Source organism: Coptis chinensis, chromosome 2, assembly GCF_015680905.1.
Source record: "Coptis chinensis isolate HL-2020 chromosome 2, ASM1568090v1, whole genome shotgun sequence".
Classification (NCBI taxonomy): domain Eukaryota; kingdom Viridiplantae; phylum Streptophyta; class Magnoliopsida; order Ranunculales; family Ranunculaceae; genus Coptis; species Coptis chinensis.
Genome location: NC_141457.1, coordinates 85,210,042 through 85,225,533, shown reverse-complemented (window position 1 = coordinate 85,225,533; position 15,492 = coordinate 85,210,042). Strand labels below are relative to the sequence as shown.

Genomic DNA, 15,492 nt, shown 5'->3' with positions numbered 1-15,492 from the left:
TCAGTCAATTAAAAAATATCTAGTTTCACCTCCCATTCTGGCTAGTCCAGCTACAGGGGAACCTGTAGGAATTTAATTGGCTGCCACAGACACGGCGGTAAGTTCCGTTTTATTTGTTGATGGCGAAGATGAGCGTCCAATTTTTTTCAATAGAAAAACTCTAACGGGGGCGGAAACTAGATATTCAAGAATTCAGAAAATTGCTCTCGCTATGGTTCACTCTGCAAGACGCCTTAAGCCGTACTTTCAAGGACGATTGGTCAAGGTATACACTGAGTACCCTCTTCGCAAAGTGCTCCATAATACATAAGAGTCGAGTAGACTGGCTGAATGGGAAAGTTATTTGAGTTCATATAGCATTACTTTCGAACCGCGCACTTCTGAAAAAGGTCATGTTCTTGCATCTTTGATGTCGAATTTTCCAATCGATGATATGGTCCCTGAAAATAATCAATACGAAAACCCATCCGTTGATAAGGCAACAATTGGGGGCAAGCAGGTATCATCCACATCTATTACCCCGTCTTCAGACGTCTGGATAGTCTACACAGATGGTTCACATAACAAGTTTGGATCCAGGCTCGGGTGTGTTTTTATTAAGCATGATGATTCTGTAATTGAGCGGTCAGTTCGTTTCGGTTTCAAAGCATCTAACAATGCAGCAGAATATGAAGCAGTCCTTTATGCCATGCGTACCGCTTTAGAATTTAACGTTCGAAAGCTTCAGGTTTTTACAGACTCTCGATTAGTAGCAAGTCAATTTGAAGGCTCTTTTGAAGCACGAGATGATAAGATGGCAGCATATCTAGACTTAATCCATAGGCTTGCTCGTCAATTTGATGACATTTCAATCATTCAAAGACCTCGAAATGACATAAGACATGCAGACGCCTTAGCATATCTCTCTGCAGCAGTCGTTATTGATAGACCAAGAAATGTCAGCATTGACTTCCAGCAAGACCCAAGTATTGACTTGTCAGTTGAGCAGCTCACTGACATATACATTAACGCGTGCTGTTTTTTCACTGCTTCTTCAGAGCCATCACCTTCAAGTATTCATGTTGTGAACACCAGAAAAAGAAAGTACGACAATGATGACGTTTTGTTGCCTAACAAATTAAACATTGACTCCTTGCTAGATGGAGGAATGTGTACTGAAGGAAATGACACAGAAATTGTTCAAGGTGACCAGAATGTCGACAAATCAACATAGGAGCCACACGTCTTTAATCTACCTATGTTAGAAGCACCAACTGAAGACTGGCGAACCCCATTAATTACCTTTCTGAGCAATGACATCATCCCTTCAAACCCCAAACTCGCTGAAACGGTCAAGGGAGACGCTTGGAAATTTGTAATAGTATCTTCATCAAATGGTGTTCTACAATTGTACAGAAAAGGACATCCCTTGTCTCCCATGCTTAGATGCCACACCAAAACCGAAGGTCTACTTGTGTTGCAAGAAATTCATGTAGGCATTTGTGGATCACACCGCTGGTCGAAATTTAGATCATAAAGCAATGACACAAGGATATTGGTGGCCTCGTATGCAACTAGATGCCAAACATATTTCTTAGACATACGTTCCTTGTCAGAAGCACTACAACATAGGCATTCTACCTGCCACAGAATTACATCCAATTTTTTCTCCATGGCCATTTGCAAAGTGGGGTTTAGACATCATCGGCCCTTTCCCTAGAGCTCCAGGAAATGTGCGTTTCTTGCTGGTTGCTATAGATTACTTTACTAAATGGGCGGAAGTAGAACCCTTAGTGCATATTCAAGCTTCTAATGTCAAGCGCTTTTTGTGGAAAGATATAGTTTGTCATTTTGGCATCCCTGTTGAGTTAATATCTGATAATGGCAAGCAGTTCGATGCAACCAAAATACATAATTTCTGTGCCAGTCTCCATATCCAGCATAATTTTTCTGCTCCATATCATCCTCAAGCTAACGGACAAGCTGAAGCAACAAACAAGTATATCCTAGCTATCCTTAAACGTCGTCTAGAACAAGCTAAGGGGAAATGGACAAGAGAACTACCAGCCATGCTTTGGGCATACAGAACCACTCCAAAATGCTCAACCGGTTTGTCCCCAATTAACTTGGCTTATGGTGCGGACGCAGTCTTACCTACTGAAATATTTGCTAAGACGACTCGCACCGCTGCAATTAAAGCTGGTTGTAATGACGAAATGGTGGCTCACTCTAAAGCCAATTTAGATGAAATTCGCAAAGAAAGTATAGCTCGTCTACTCCACTACCAGGCTTCAATGAAAAGACAGTATGACAAGAAACTTTGCCTAAAAGTTTTCCAAGAAGGGGATTGGGTGTTATGCAGAAAACCTAAAATCATTGACATGGGGAAGCTATGTGAAAATTGGGAAGGACCGTCTGTGGTTGATCATCCTGCCTCGAAAGGATCATATTTCCTTCGCACCATTTCGGGAACACCTTTCCCAAAACCATGGAATGCACTCCATCTTAGGCGTTTTTATCGTTAGGTTATGTTTGGTACTTACCAAATCAATAAATTAATTGTTTCATTTTCTAGTTTTCATGGTTCATTGGAAAATGCCATCGTACATCTTTTCATGTTTGCTCAACATATCAATGATTAATAAAAATTCATTTGTTAGCATTTATTTCAATCACCGCTTACACTTTGGGGTATATATTATTACTATTTTTGTTATTATCAGAGTTTGCATTTGCAATACCAAACTCTATGCATTCAAAGTCATGGAGTTTGAGTTTGCGATACCAAACTCTGTGCATTCAAAGTCATGGAGTTTGCGTTTGCAATACCAAAAGTTGTGCATTCCAAGACATAGAGTTTGTGTTTGTGATACCAAACTCTGTGCATTCAAAGTCATGGAGTTTGCGTTTGCAATACCAAACTATGTGCATTCAAAGTCATGGAGTTTGCGTTCGCGATACCAAACTCTGTGCATCCCAAGACATGGGGTTTGCGTTTGCGATACCAAATTCTGTGCATTCAAAGTCATAGAGTTTGGGTTTACAATACCAAACTTTGTGCATTCGAAGTCATGGAGTTTGCATTTGCGATACCAAACTTTATGCATTCATATCATGGAATCTGTAATTGTAGTAACAGACTGTATACATTCAAGCCATGAAATTTGGTCTATGATACCAAAAGATATACAATTAACGCCATAAACAGGTTAACATTTCAATGTTTATGCTTGAGTCAATTATAAAAGTTATATGAGCATTATGTATTCTATTTACTGATTTAAACAAATCAGTGATAAGATTCCATTTTTTGGCATACGTTCAATTTGATATACGCTAAATAACGTCTTAGACTTTTTCAATACATGATTAGTGGGATATCCAAGTTAATTGGCTTATTCATATCAATCTCTCAAACAATATCAACAACAGGAGAGACGATTTTTAGTTCTCACTAAGTTCTCGTCGAAATTTAATGGACAGTTCACCTTAATTTGTTACCTTGAAACTTGAAAGAGGTCACCAGAAAGAGGTTATTCTGTTATTCAAAAATCTCCAATTGGAAAATCTTCAACGGTTAGAGACTGTAAAAGTGCAGAGAACATCAAAATTGATTGATCAACATGTACACGAATCTTCAGTCATAAGCTAATATCAACTGGTTTGTAAATGGAAAAACTAGTGTATGCCTTCATTTTGTTGTATTACCCTTGCTTTGGCAACAATCAGTCAATCACGTAGTACTTACATAACAAAGCTACAGCTATACAATTGGATTTGTTGATGGCCGTACGTGAGTGGGACATTCCCATTTCTAATATTTTCATCTAGATTTCAGATGGTAGAGTTTCCACTAATTGTCCCTTGACTTGATTTTTCTGTCCTAAAAAACTGAAACCTATGAGAGCATGGAAAACCTTCTATCTCCATCTAATATTCTCCTGAGAATGGCAGAATAAAATTGTCACTTCAATTGAGAATAGGCTGGTGTGACTAGAACTACAAATTTTTTAAGACATAGTCAATGTCATTCTATACAAGACTTGCAACTATTATTCTGTTAAGTGAAAGATGATCAAACCTCTATAATTAGAGAATGATATGTCAAGTAGCTTCTGAATCTGACAATACCAATGGAGCTTTCCAATATTATTGATGGCATGGGTACACTATGCACAAATGCACAATAGTAAGCTTCCATCACAAATATTTGGCAGTGTAACCTCCCAATTAGAATTCTATTCACTCTGTCAAATAGCTATTCTAAATTGTAGAATTGAAGGTCAAATCTTCCCGTCACAATACCCCTTGAATCTTCTGACTACCAAACTTGAAAAAAAACCAATAAGATTCACTCCACTAAAATTATGCTAACTCTAATGTGCTGAGAAACAAGCATGGACGAAGCATAATTGGACAATTATAGTCATAGGCGTTTGAGTTGGGACTTCCAACATTCCACTCTAGCTTGGCATACCTTGAAGTAAGTCTGACAAGTTTCCACAATGGTGAGTTGGTGATAGCAGCTTATATCCATGAAATATTCATTAATTGTCATCAAGAATGAAACCTGAATTCAAGGTCTACTCAACAAGCATTCCGCAAGACATTAAACTATAATTGTTCTCATACATTGTACAAGTTAGAATTCTTACCCAAACACATACTGCGAAATTTTTAGTATCTGCGGAATATTTAGTATCTCAGTAATGGTATCTGCTTACTGCATACTACAGAAGATTTCTTTTCTTTTTCATGGTATCTGCTTTTATATTTTCTGACCCAAAACCCCACTATCCACCACGCCCAACACATTACAGGCGCAATGCTTAAGTATCACTTTGTTTGGGACTTTGTTCATATTTCACACCCCATCTCGTGCCACAAACCTGGAGAAATTCGAATGTCTGACACTCGATCTTGCATTGTGATTGGCACACGGTAGTTTTGGACTTTAGAGCAACTTTGGTGACCAATAGCCAGGCTATATTTTTAGGACCGTTGTTGCAATAACATTCCTGATATATGAGTATCCACGCGAGGTATAGACTATAGATGCTACATGCTACACAACCTGGAAAGGAGCCCATGTATCATTTGTCATGGTTCAATTGTTTGGTGCATACGGTTTATTACTCCTATATATAGATGTCTCGAAGTCAACACAGTAAACAGAACTTAAATACTTATTCAGCTCATTGCAAGGGTGTCAAAGTGTCGACTTACTCTAAAAGTGAGGAACTCCAAAACTATACAGAACATATACGATCTAATCCGGGCAAATAAATTATATATTATTGAGAGGGAAATCAGCTGTTCTTAGGTAAATGAGTAGATGACTATGACTAAAGTAACTAAAATAAGCAGATCCATTGATATAACGTAACTACTAAGTCTACGACAAATAGATAACAATTTAAGATGACTGTTCATCTTCTTCTTTAGAAGGGGTAGAATCTCCTCCTAAATAATCTTCTAAGCTGAGATTTTCAAGGCGTCTTCTATAGCACTAGGAAGAAGTATACCATCATTTTCTTTTAATGGACAAGAATCATATAGCAAAGTATAATGTTCCAGAGTGTTTTTTATCATATCACGCGTTCCATTCAACAAGTCGACATTCTTCTTAGCTGAAGACTCCAGCTGAGCATTTTCAAGCAACGCTGCGGAGAGCTTTGGATTCAATGCAGCTAGCGTACCTTTTTCAACGCCATTCTTCTCGCAATTTTTTTATATAATCTGTCTCTTTCACTTTTAATGCTTTCTCCATAGCCATTTTTTGCTGCACCAAACAATCTTTTTCATGCTCTAAAGCAGACACTCGTTCTTTTAAAACCGACGACTCATTACTAACTTTGGCAACCTCAGCTGTAGCCTCGTCTTTATCGTTCTGAAGCTTCTCTATCATCAGTAGTGATAGACCCCATTCTTTTTCTTTACCAAGCATTATCATTGCTTTAGCAAAACTCTCCTTAGCCTACAAAAATAAATTTATTACTACAATAAACTATGATAAATCCTATAATTTAAGTACAATGGAATACTAACCTCTTGCAACTTTTGCATCCCCATATTGCAAAATCTGAAGTATCACCTATACAAATCAAGTTACCAGATAGAGGGTTCTCTCCAGAAGTGGGCTGCATCAAATGTTTGTTAACATAATCATCGAGCAGATCAAAATCAAGAACTTCAGTAGTTCTTAACGCATCTATCATGTCTTCTTCCAGAAAACCAATTGAAGTGGGTGCAGTAGCTTCTATTATTGTGGCGTTTACAGCTTGTAAAGGGGCAACAACATCTTGCGTAGAGCTATCAACAATAGCATGAACCTCATTGGCCTAGGAAAGTCCACTCCTTGAAGGCTGCAGTTGGGTATCTTCAGTTTCTAAGCTAATTTCTACAACAGGTGAAATAGTAGTTGCTGCATCTTTGTTAGTTGCGACGAGGAATGCTTTAGCAACACTTTGAGGAGCATTATCTTCACATGCTTTGGGCTCCACAACATCAATAGAACGGCTTTGTGAGATTCTGGACTCAACGCTACCGCTAATAAAGTTTTCGTCAACTTTTTGTTTGTTCCTTCTATCTTCCTCTTCAAATGCCTTAGTTGACACTTTAGGAGTTTTCCAATCTTCCCAATCATCATCTTGCACTTCATTGGTTAGTTTTCACTTCTTTTGATTTGAGCCCTCCCCAGAATTGAGCGATAATTTCCTTGGAAAGCAGTCACTTCTAAGATTTGTTCCATTACTTCGGCGCCTATCTGTCAATTGATCTTTGGATGCAACATATTGCTCTTGATGCGTTTTTGGCCCAGAAAGTTTCTCACGATCATTTTGTCTCTCGCTACACCAACCCCAATAAGCAACCTCATTAGGCCAAGATAAATCAAGAATGTGTTCCTCACGGTCACTACTAAAATAAAATTGTAAGTTTTCTGCAGCTCGTTTTCCAATCTCAATATTTGGAATAATAGGGCATTCATCTATAGACCATCACAAATAAGTAACGTCATTTAAACATACAAATATACAACAATCAAAATCAATAAAACTCAATGTGAGAATTTAATGCTTTTCGTACCTCGTAATTTATTTGGAACACGTATTCCATGGGGATTCCATGGTCCTCGGAGGAGAAAACAATATTTATCCCAGTCTTTGTAACCTTTTGGTAAGCCTTTAAACTTCTTCTCAGTCTTCCAGTCTAAGGTAAAATATGATGACCCATCTTCCTCAATGCGACGTTGCGGTCGCAGCAAAAGAAACAATTCTTCAAAACCAAAGGGACGCTTGTAGCTTTTTGCCAAGGCTTTAGCTCGTGCAAATACCAACCATAGTGGCATCCCGATTTGTATTGGTGCAATCTGCCATAAAGACAATAATCGTGCAGCATCATAATCTAGCGGGATTGTTAAACCTTGGTCCATTTGCGCACACGCTATTTAATTCATTTCTCCCTCTTTCACGGGATGATTTGTGCTGAAATTTTCAAGTTGCTTGACATCAAAGTTCTTCAGCTGGCAAAGACCCTTAATTCCTTCCGTACCAGTTACGCGAATAATAGATCTTGGCACAGGCGAACGCTCTAACCATCGCCGTCAAATAATTTCACCAGTACATGTTACCATCGTCATTCTCGCATCTTCATGGCTACTTCAAACTTTCACATCATATTTATTTCCGCTCTGTAGACACCCCATTTTTGCACCCCAGGCATAATTCATTCACGATTTTGCCTTGAATTAAATTTGATCATATAAGGTGATTTGCTTTCTAGAGTCTTCATTTCTATATCAAAATTCTTTCTTTTCATCTTCTTTTAGTGTCTTTAGACTCTCCTCATCATGTTCTAGCTATGGCTGAAGTTTCGTTGCTTTCTGAGTTTTGAGCTGAAAATGACCAAAATGCCTCTGTAACCCTTTGGAGCCCAAATCTCGTTTTTTCCACTCTTTCTTTGGATGAGATTATTTCATATTTGAATTCCCCTTGAAAAATCCTTCGAGATGAGTACAAGCTTGCTTAGGTTCCTTTTGGATTTCGGAAACCCAAATCTTGCCCTATCCCGTTTCAGCCCGTTGTGCGCACTGTTGAGTGCAACGATTTTTTGGAGTATGATTTCGACCCAAGGATATTTTTAAGAGCTCATGGACCTTCCTAATGGATTAATTAACAATTTTTGTGAAGAAGAGTTTGCCTAATTTTGACCTGGTCAAAGGGAATTTGCAGCATTGAAAATATGGTCAAAATGGGCCTTTTTGTGGATTTTGGATTTGTGCTCATGGGCTGTGGATCCAGCTCGAGTTGGACCTTTTCATTAGGGTTTCTAGCCCATTTTCAAGCCTCCAAAAACCTAGATAACCTTCCTTATTTGTTTGATTTGATTTGATCCCAAAAATCAAGAATATTCTAGAGAATATGCCATTTTGGAGCCAAGTTTGGAAACCCTGGATTATGGGCTCATGGAGGACGTGTAGGGCTTGATTTTTTTCCCTAATCCATCTGAAATATCCAAAGATCAAGGGCCAAGATCGCACCCCTTATCCCACCTCTTGAATCAAGGGCCGATTTAGGAGGTGCAACCAAAAAAGATATCAAGCCATTGGATTTTTCTTCATCAACACTCACCATTGGATCAAACTCATTACCATATTTGAATCCACGCCCAAAAGCTATAAATATGGGTCTCATTCACCCATAAAAAATCAATCTAGAGCAAGCTAGAGCTAGGAATTCGGAGTTAATAATCTGGACCTAGTTATTCAGAGCTAATAGCCTTCTTTTCTTCAGTGTCCTTCATTTTTTCTTTCTAGTTCTTCATTTTAGCCTTCTTTTTCTTCTTGTCGATCTTGAGTAGAAACTTCTTTTCACCAAAAGTTGTTTTTTTCCTCAAATCACCTGTTTCAATCCAAAAATCACAGTTATCAGTTCAAGATCAAGTTTATCATCAATCAATCAATCAATCTACAATCAAGTATGAGGCAATATTCCAAACAAGGTGACATCTTTCTTTTTTCTTTTATTTCATTTAGCATTGCATATTAGGTTATCTTTTTTTATTATAGCATATAGTTATTAGTTTTTAATCCAACTTGGTAGATTAATTTCTCAAGCTTTCTTCGTTTGCCTATCTTAACACGTTACACCTCAATAGAAGTAAGGCTGGTTTTTACCAGGCGATTGTGGGTGCCTAACACCTTCCCACATCGCACCTTGACTCCCGAACCCAATAATCATCTAGTTTCGAGGGTTAGTCCTTCACATAGGTTTTACTCAACTTTTCCTTAATAAAGTTAGTGGCGACTCTAAAAGCAATTGCATAGACTTAGGTACACATTTTTGTGCTTACACGCTCATAATTGCCATATATAACGATCGGGTATGTTACACTTAGAAGACGATGTGTTCCTTAAACAAAAGTGAGATACGTACTCTTAGTTAACAAAAGTGTACGTAACCTTTTATAAAGATAAACAAGATTAATCCTTATTAAATAGATAAGGATTAATCCTTTTATAAAGCTACCTCCTGGTAAAATGGGATACGTACTCTTACTTCAAGCCTTGAAGTAATCCAGTTTTTCACAGTCCCTATTAATAAAAACACCAATTCGTAATCCAGTTTTTTCACAGTCCCTATTAATCAAAACACCAATTCCACTTTGATCCAGATTAATCCTTATCTATTTAATTATCAAAATATACCAACAGACCAACAAATTAAGTTAGCCTACCCAAACTAATAAACCTTGGGCTTTTCATCACATCAATATGTTTATATGTCAATGATGTTTATTTAGAATACATGGTCTAAACAATATACCAGTTATTATGGTTCCGTTTCTTTTCCCTATTTTTTCTTTGCCACATCCAATCAATTCCATATGGCAAAGAGGGGCAATGTACGTACCTCCACATTTGTACCCTGGCTAACGAATTCATTAGGGACTTAGTCTTTATATTAAGTCTAAGTGACCGATCCTCGGTTACCTGGACGGCTCACAGTTCCAGTTAGCCATTTGGACGGCTCACATGTCCACTTAGCCACCTGGATGGCTCACAGCTCTATTTAGCCACTTGGACGGCTCACATGTCCACTTAGCCACCTTGACGGCTCACAGCTCTAGTTAGCCACTTGGACGGCTCACGTGTGAAGTAGACATCTGGATGGCCCAATCAGTCACATGAGCCAGTCACATGTTCAATTAACCAGTCCTATCTAGTAAGAGTCCATGTGCTCTCAGGACTCTTATTTTCTATTTCTATAAATAGGACTCTTCACTTAACAAAGAACTACGTTTTTAGAGACTTGATTCTGGATATGTAGGCAGCCATTAAAGGCACAGTCTCATTCTTTATACAACATCTTCCCTTGCAGATTCAATAGTGTGTCTGGGTGAATTCCTATCCAAATAGTGAAGATGTGTGAGTCGATCCGTTCGGGAGTGATCTCGTAGCTCGTGGGTGTGAGTTGATGATGTAGGTCGCTCTGAAGACAGTTCGGGAAACTAGGTCAGAGGTCGGTGTGGTATTTTCGCTATGCTGGACTCGTGCTTGATATTCCTGACTAAGGATATCACTCCCTCACAGGGGGGTAAGTCTAACTAACCCTTATTACTAAAAGAAGGTAATTAACATGGGCGAAAGCTAATATTTCAACGATTATTTTTTATAGGCAATAATATTTCAACGATGATGACTAGTAAAGTAGTAAATAAGAAGTTACGGGTACTTACTCCCAGGGATACGAGCATCCAATCACCGTCTCTGTCTTCGTACATTGGCAAGTATTCGGATCCACTCAATAAATCCATCAATTTGCTCTCATTGATGAAATCTTGTGACCTCGATCTAAGTAAAATGGCAAATCAAAATTGTTTCTTGATTAACATGAAGTAGCATGAACCTTTTTTTTTTACTATATAGTGAGATGTGGCGAGGTAGTTAATTACCAATGGTGAAGGAACTGAACATCTAGCGTACATTATCAGAGAGTTCTTGGTAGCTTTCATACATTTTTAAGTCTACCTTACACAGGTAAGGTGCACCATTCATGCTAACCTTCACTAAGGATGTACCTATGATGCTGACCTTCTCATCATCATTTGTATTTTTCTTTTGAACGGCTAAGTTGTTCTTTCAGAATGATCGAATTGGTGGCCAACCTATCACCTGAGCCCTGAAATTCGAAACAAGAAATTCAGACCTTAGTAAATGATTATGGACATTATCCTTCATCTAATTTGAAGATAAATTAAAATTAAAAGTTTAAACAGATAGAAACTTCCGTACACAATAATAATTACAAATAGAAACTTAAACTAAAATTGATGTAGATTAAACTGGCGGAAGCTTAAGTTTATCAAATATACTCTTGAATTAAACAAAACAACTAAAACTAAAACAAATCATTATTTCTCTCTGAAATATTCTCAATAACACAACTCTCCCTGAGCCCTAATTACTAGCCCATTATTTATACTAATCCTAAAAACTATAAACCAATAGGAACACGACATGTGTCAACAACTAAAATAGAATAACTTAAACTAGTGGGCTCACGGGCCATGGACTTGGACTTAGCTAAGGGGTGCACACGTATAACACTTGACAGACGAACTAATGCTCTGCATCATTCTCCTCAGTTTGAAAAGAACTCGTCTCGAGTTTGTATACGCAATTGACTGGTGAAATTCATTGTAGTTGATGCTCATCACTCTTTTGCTGTTCAAATGAATTCGACCTCGAATTTTGCCCAGATAATTACTCACAAGAATAAGAATGCACCATAATGTATGCAAGTTTGCAAAATCACCATCATGATTTTTCTGCTCTATGGGAATACTACCACATCCCAAAACAGCAAATACGCATACCTTCAATTGTAACTTTAGATGCACATAACTAAAGAGCCTTGTATAATTAATATCAAAATCCTCCCAAACCGGATCGGCATACTCAACAAAAAGATTCCCAGACAAAGAGGGAGTAGTGACACAAAATTCAGATTCATCTGCTCTGTATTCATCAAATATTGGTGGAGTATCTAAAAAACTATCATGGTCTTCCTCTGGACAAACATAAAAAATAGGAGGGGAATCCCAACCAACACAGTTTAACTCCATATTACCACCCTCACCAACAAATAAATCCTCAGTAGAAGAAGAAGTAGAATAAGCCATAACAGGCATAAAAGAGGATGCATCATGGATGTCCATTGTAGTGCTTGGTGCGGCTTGAACAGGGCTTGTTGTCTCGATTTTTGGTTTTTTAGCATACTTATTTTTCTCATGTGATGTAAGAGAGAAAAACATACCAGATTCCCGTGCTTCAGCCAAGAATGTCGTACACATAGTGGTTTCTATATCTGGTGGTTTGAGCGGTTCCAAAATTAATTTCCTGCCGTTATACAAGAATGAGTGAGTGTTCTTGGCGCCATCATGAATACTCCTGTGATCAAACTGCCAACGACGCCCTAGTAGAAGATGACAAACTTCGATTGGAATAATAGTGCACATTATCAGATCTTCGTGTCCTATAGTCGCTGAACCCGAAACATTGATGATTGATCACCAATCGATCTCCCTTTTTATACCATTGGATAGAAAATGGTTTAGGATGTTTAGTGGTCTGTAGCCCTAGTTTATCGACCATCTCTTGGGAAACTAGGTTATCGGTAGAACCACCATCAATAACAACAGTACACAACTTACCTTTACTGATACATCTGGTTCTGAAAATAGAATGGCGCTTCCATGTCTCCTTATCACCCTCCCCAATGATCATTACTGGTGTTGCAACTAAGGAGAAGTGTGTTGTTGACATTACTGGGTCTTGTGGATGCTATTTTGGGGAACTCTGAGCTGACGATTTTGCTTGAACAGTTGAAGTCAGCGCTGTTCTTAATACAGTGTCCTCAGTACTTGGTGCCTCCCACAAAGGCTTACCTAGATTGGGATTAGGCGCATCCAAGTCAATTTCAACTCCAATACCCCATCCTACATCCCAGTCGTCTTCATCAAACTGATTTAACTCTGATTCTGTCATGCCAGTCAGATCTATCGACATAGCTCTGTAAAGATTGAAACTTTAATCTTTAGAAATAAAGATAATCGGTTTTTTTACCTTGAAAGAAGAAAAATTGAATCTCCGATGAGAAAAGAAGCAAAAGATTGAAATTTAATTTTAGGTGAACAGTAACGCGATGAACATTACCTCGTGAATAGTGTTCCCCGATGAACAAGATTTTTTGGGACAAGATCGATGAACAAGAATACCTAAAAATTAAAACGAATAAGAAAAAAGGAAAATTGGATTTTACTCAGGAATGATTTGTGCTCTGATACCAAATGATGTAGATTAAACTGGCGGAAGCTTCAATTTATCAAATCTACTATTGAATTAAACAAAACAACTAAAACTAAAACAAATCTTTATTTCTCTCTTAAATATTCTCAATAACACAACTCTCCCTGAACCCTAATTACTAGCCTATTATTTATACTAATCCTAAAAACTATAAACCAATAGGAACACAACATATGTCAACAACTAAAATAGAATAACATAAACTAGTGGGCTCACGACCCATGGGCTTGGACTTAGCTAAATGGCGCACACATATAACACTTGACAGACGAACTAATGCTCTGCATAACAAATGGTACCCTTTCTGTTGTTTAGTAAGGTCATGTTTTCGATTTACGTAGAATCAACACTACAGAAAGAAACATGAGTTTTAATAAGCTGAGCATTGAGACTTTCGTAGGATTTGGTTCACTATGACTTCAACGAAAAAAAGAAGTATCCAGTTCAAGTTTTTCAAAATGCATTATATTTGAACAAAGATATAAATATAGATGATATTATCAATGGTTTTGAACTCATTATCCTTATTCCTCAATTTAACAGTGTTTTACAAATATAGATAAGGAAAATGGGTCCAATGGTTTTACAGACCACTCCACTTTATCTGGCTCAGAATGCAAATAAAAAAATAATAATAATAAAGAAAGTCATATCACTCTATTTGAACTGGCACCAAATAGAAAAGTAAATCATATCACTCCACTTGAACTGGCGCCAAATGTACTCTGTATCTCAATAATACTCTCTATATATAGAGAGTAAATTATAAATATAGAGTGAAAACCTCCACTTTGGCCTCCAGTTTTAGGGGGATGAAGAGCCATTGGAGTTAGCGCTATCACATAAGCTTGAATAAAGAATTCAAGAAAAGTATTCCTATAACACCAATGAAAGAGGGTAACATACTTGGCAAGTGGTGGCCTAGCTGGATCATAAGTGCAAGGAAAAGGATCTTCTCCTTATTAAGCAAATTCTCTACCTTGTGTGTCAAATCCTTCTCAAGATCTTTCAATATAAGGTTTAGTTTCAATTCAGTAATAGTGTCAGAATAGCCTCTCTTCAATGAACTTTTCGCTATTTCACCTTCAAAACCACCTCCTCCACCAGGGAATCCAAGACATAATTCTGTTTCCTTTAAATCCATTATTTCCGCTCAAATTGAGTCAATCATTTATTTTCGCAAGTTTCAAACAACTCCGGCAGAGATTCTTCCAACAAAATTACCAAGAGATGGTATATTTATTTTTTCTTCTTAGTCTTATTCGTATTCCAAGTTAGAGCTACACTTGTTCTGCGAAGTGCAAAGTACTGAAAAGAGAAATGGTGCATGGTTTTACTTTTAAGTGTGCACTAGCTAGTATATGCCACAGGGACATAGGATGGACGTACTGTTTCATTGAAGCACTAGCCCATGTGGTAAGGACACGTGCAAGGTAGACTTAGTTACGTTTTCGCAGACAAGGGGCAGGATATGGTAGAGAAATGGCTAGACACTCAGACAGTACTGATGTGAATAGTACAATGCGGAAACAACATTACTCACAATAAATAGATCAATCCTACACAAAGATCGATCCTTCTCACTAGACAAGACTTCAACACCCTCCAAAGTAATCCCAACACTTCTTAATATCAAATAAACAAGTATCTAAAGTAAAACAATTAATGTAAAGGAAGAACAAACCACAAGATGAGATATATCATGGTTTAGCAATTTGCCTACGTCCACACTGCGAGTTCCAAGCTTTACTAGATGTCTAGAGTAACAGATTACAAGTCTCTTAATTCACTCACAAAGAATGAACACTCAACTCACACAGAATTGCTCTCTTATAATCTTTCTCTTTCTTGGTTTTGGTTAAGTTAGGTTTCTACAAAAAAAACCTATATTTATACTATTTCAGAAAAAACTTCCGAAACAGTCGTTTCTGCTGAAATACGGTGGAGTGCGGGTCGTACCTTGTCCAGGCATAAATAGAGTGCGGGTCACTCTTAAATCACTGGAGGTCACCAAAGGCATGAGCGCACCACGCGCCTTGTCCAGGCATAAATAGAGCGCGGGTCGTGCCCTTAACACCAGAAAGAGAAAAACGTCTTTTTTCTCTACATTCTCCACCTCGGTGAGGTTTTAACACATAAAACCG

At 37.8% G+C, this 15,492-nt stretch overlaps 1 protein-coding gene and 1 pseudogene across 1 annotated transcript; one reads left to right on the top strand and one right to left on the bottom strand.

Annotated features, from left to right (window-relative positions):
• The first annotated feature begins 433 nt into the window (after positions 1 to 433).
• Positions 434 to 2,504, top strand: LOC147518482 (uncharacterized). The gene is made up of 2 exons (XM_086593930.1): positions 434 to 1,184; positions 1,738 to 2,504. Exons 1-2 carry the CDS (start codon positions 434 to 436, stop codon positions 2,502 to 2,504), a joined length of 1,518 nt encoding a protein of 505 aa, XP_086450056.1.
• A 7,033-nt stretch (positions 2,505 to 9,537) lies between these two features.
• Positions 9,538 to 14,492, bottom strand: LOC147518481 (auxin-induced protein AUX28-like; annotated as a pseudogene).
• Between the last annotated feature and the right edge of the window lie 1,000 nt (positions 14,493 to 15,492).

Excerpts from the sequence above, each read along its gene's own strand:
- LOC147518482 (XM_086593930.1), top strand. The coding sequence starts at position 434 with ATGGTCCCTGAAAATAATCAATACGAAAACCCATCCGTTGATAAGGCA. Across the intron at positions 1,185-1,737 it reads TGACACAGAAATTGTTCAAG|ATTACTTTACTAAATGGGCG; the intron begins GTGACCAGAATG and ends TGGTTGCTATAG.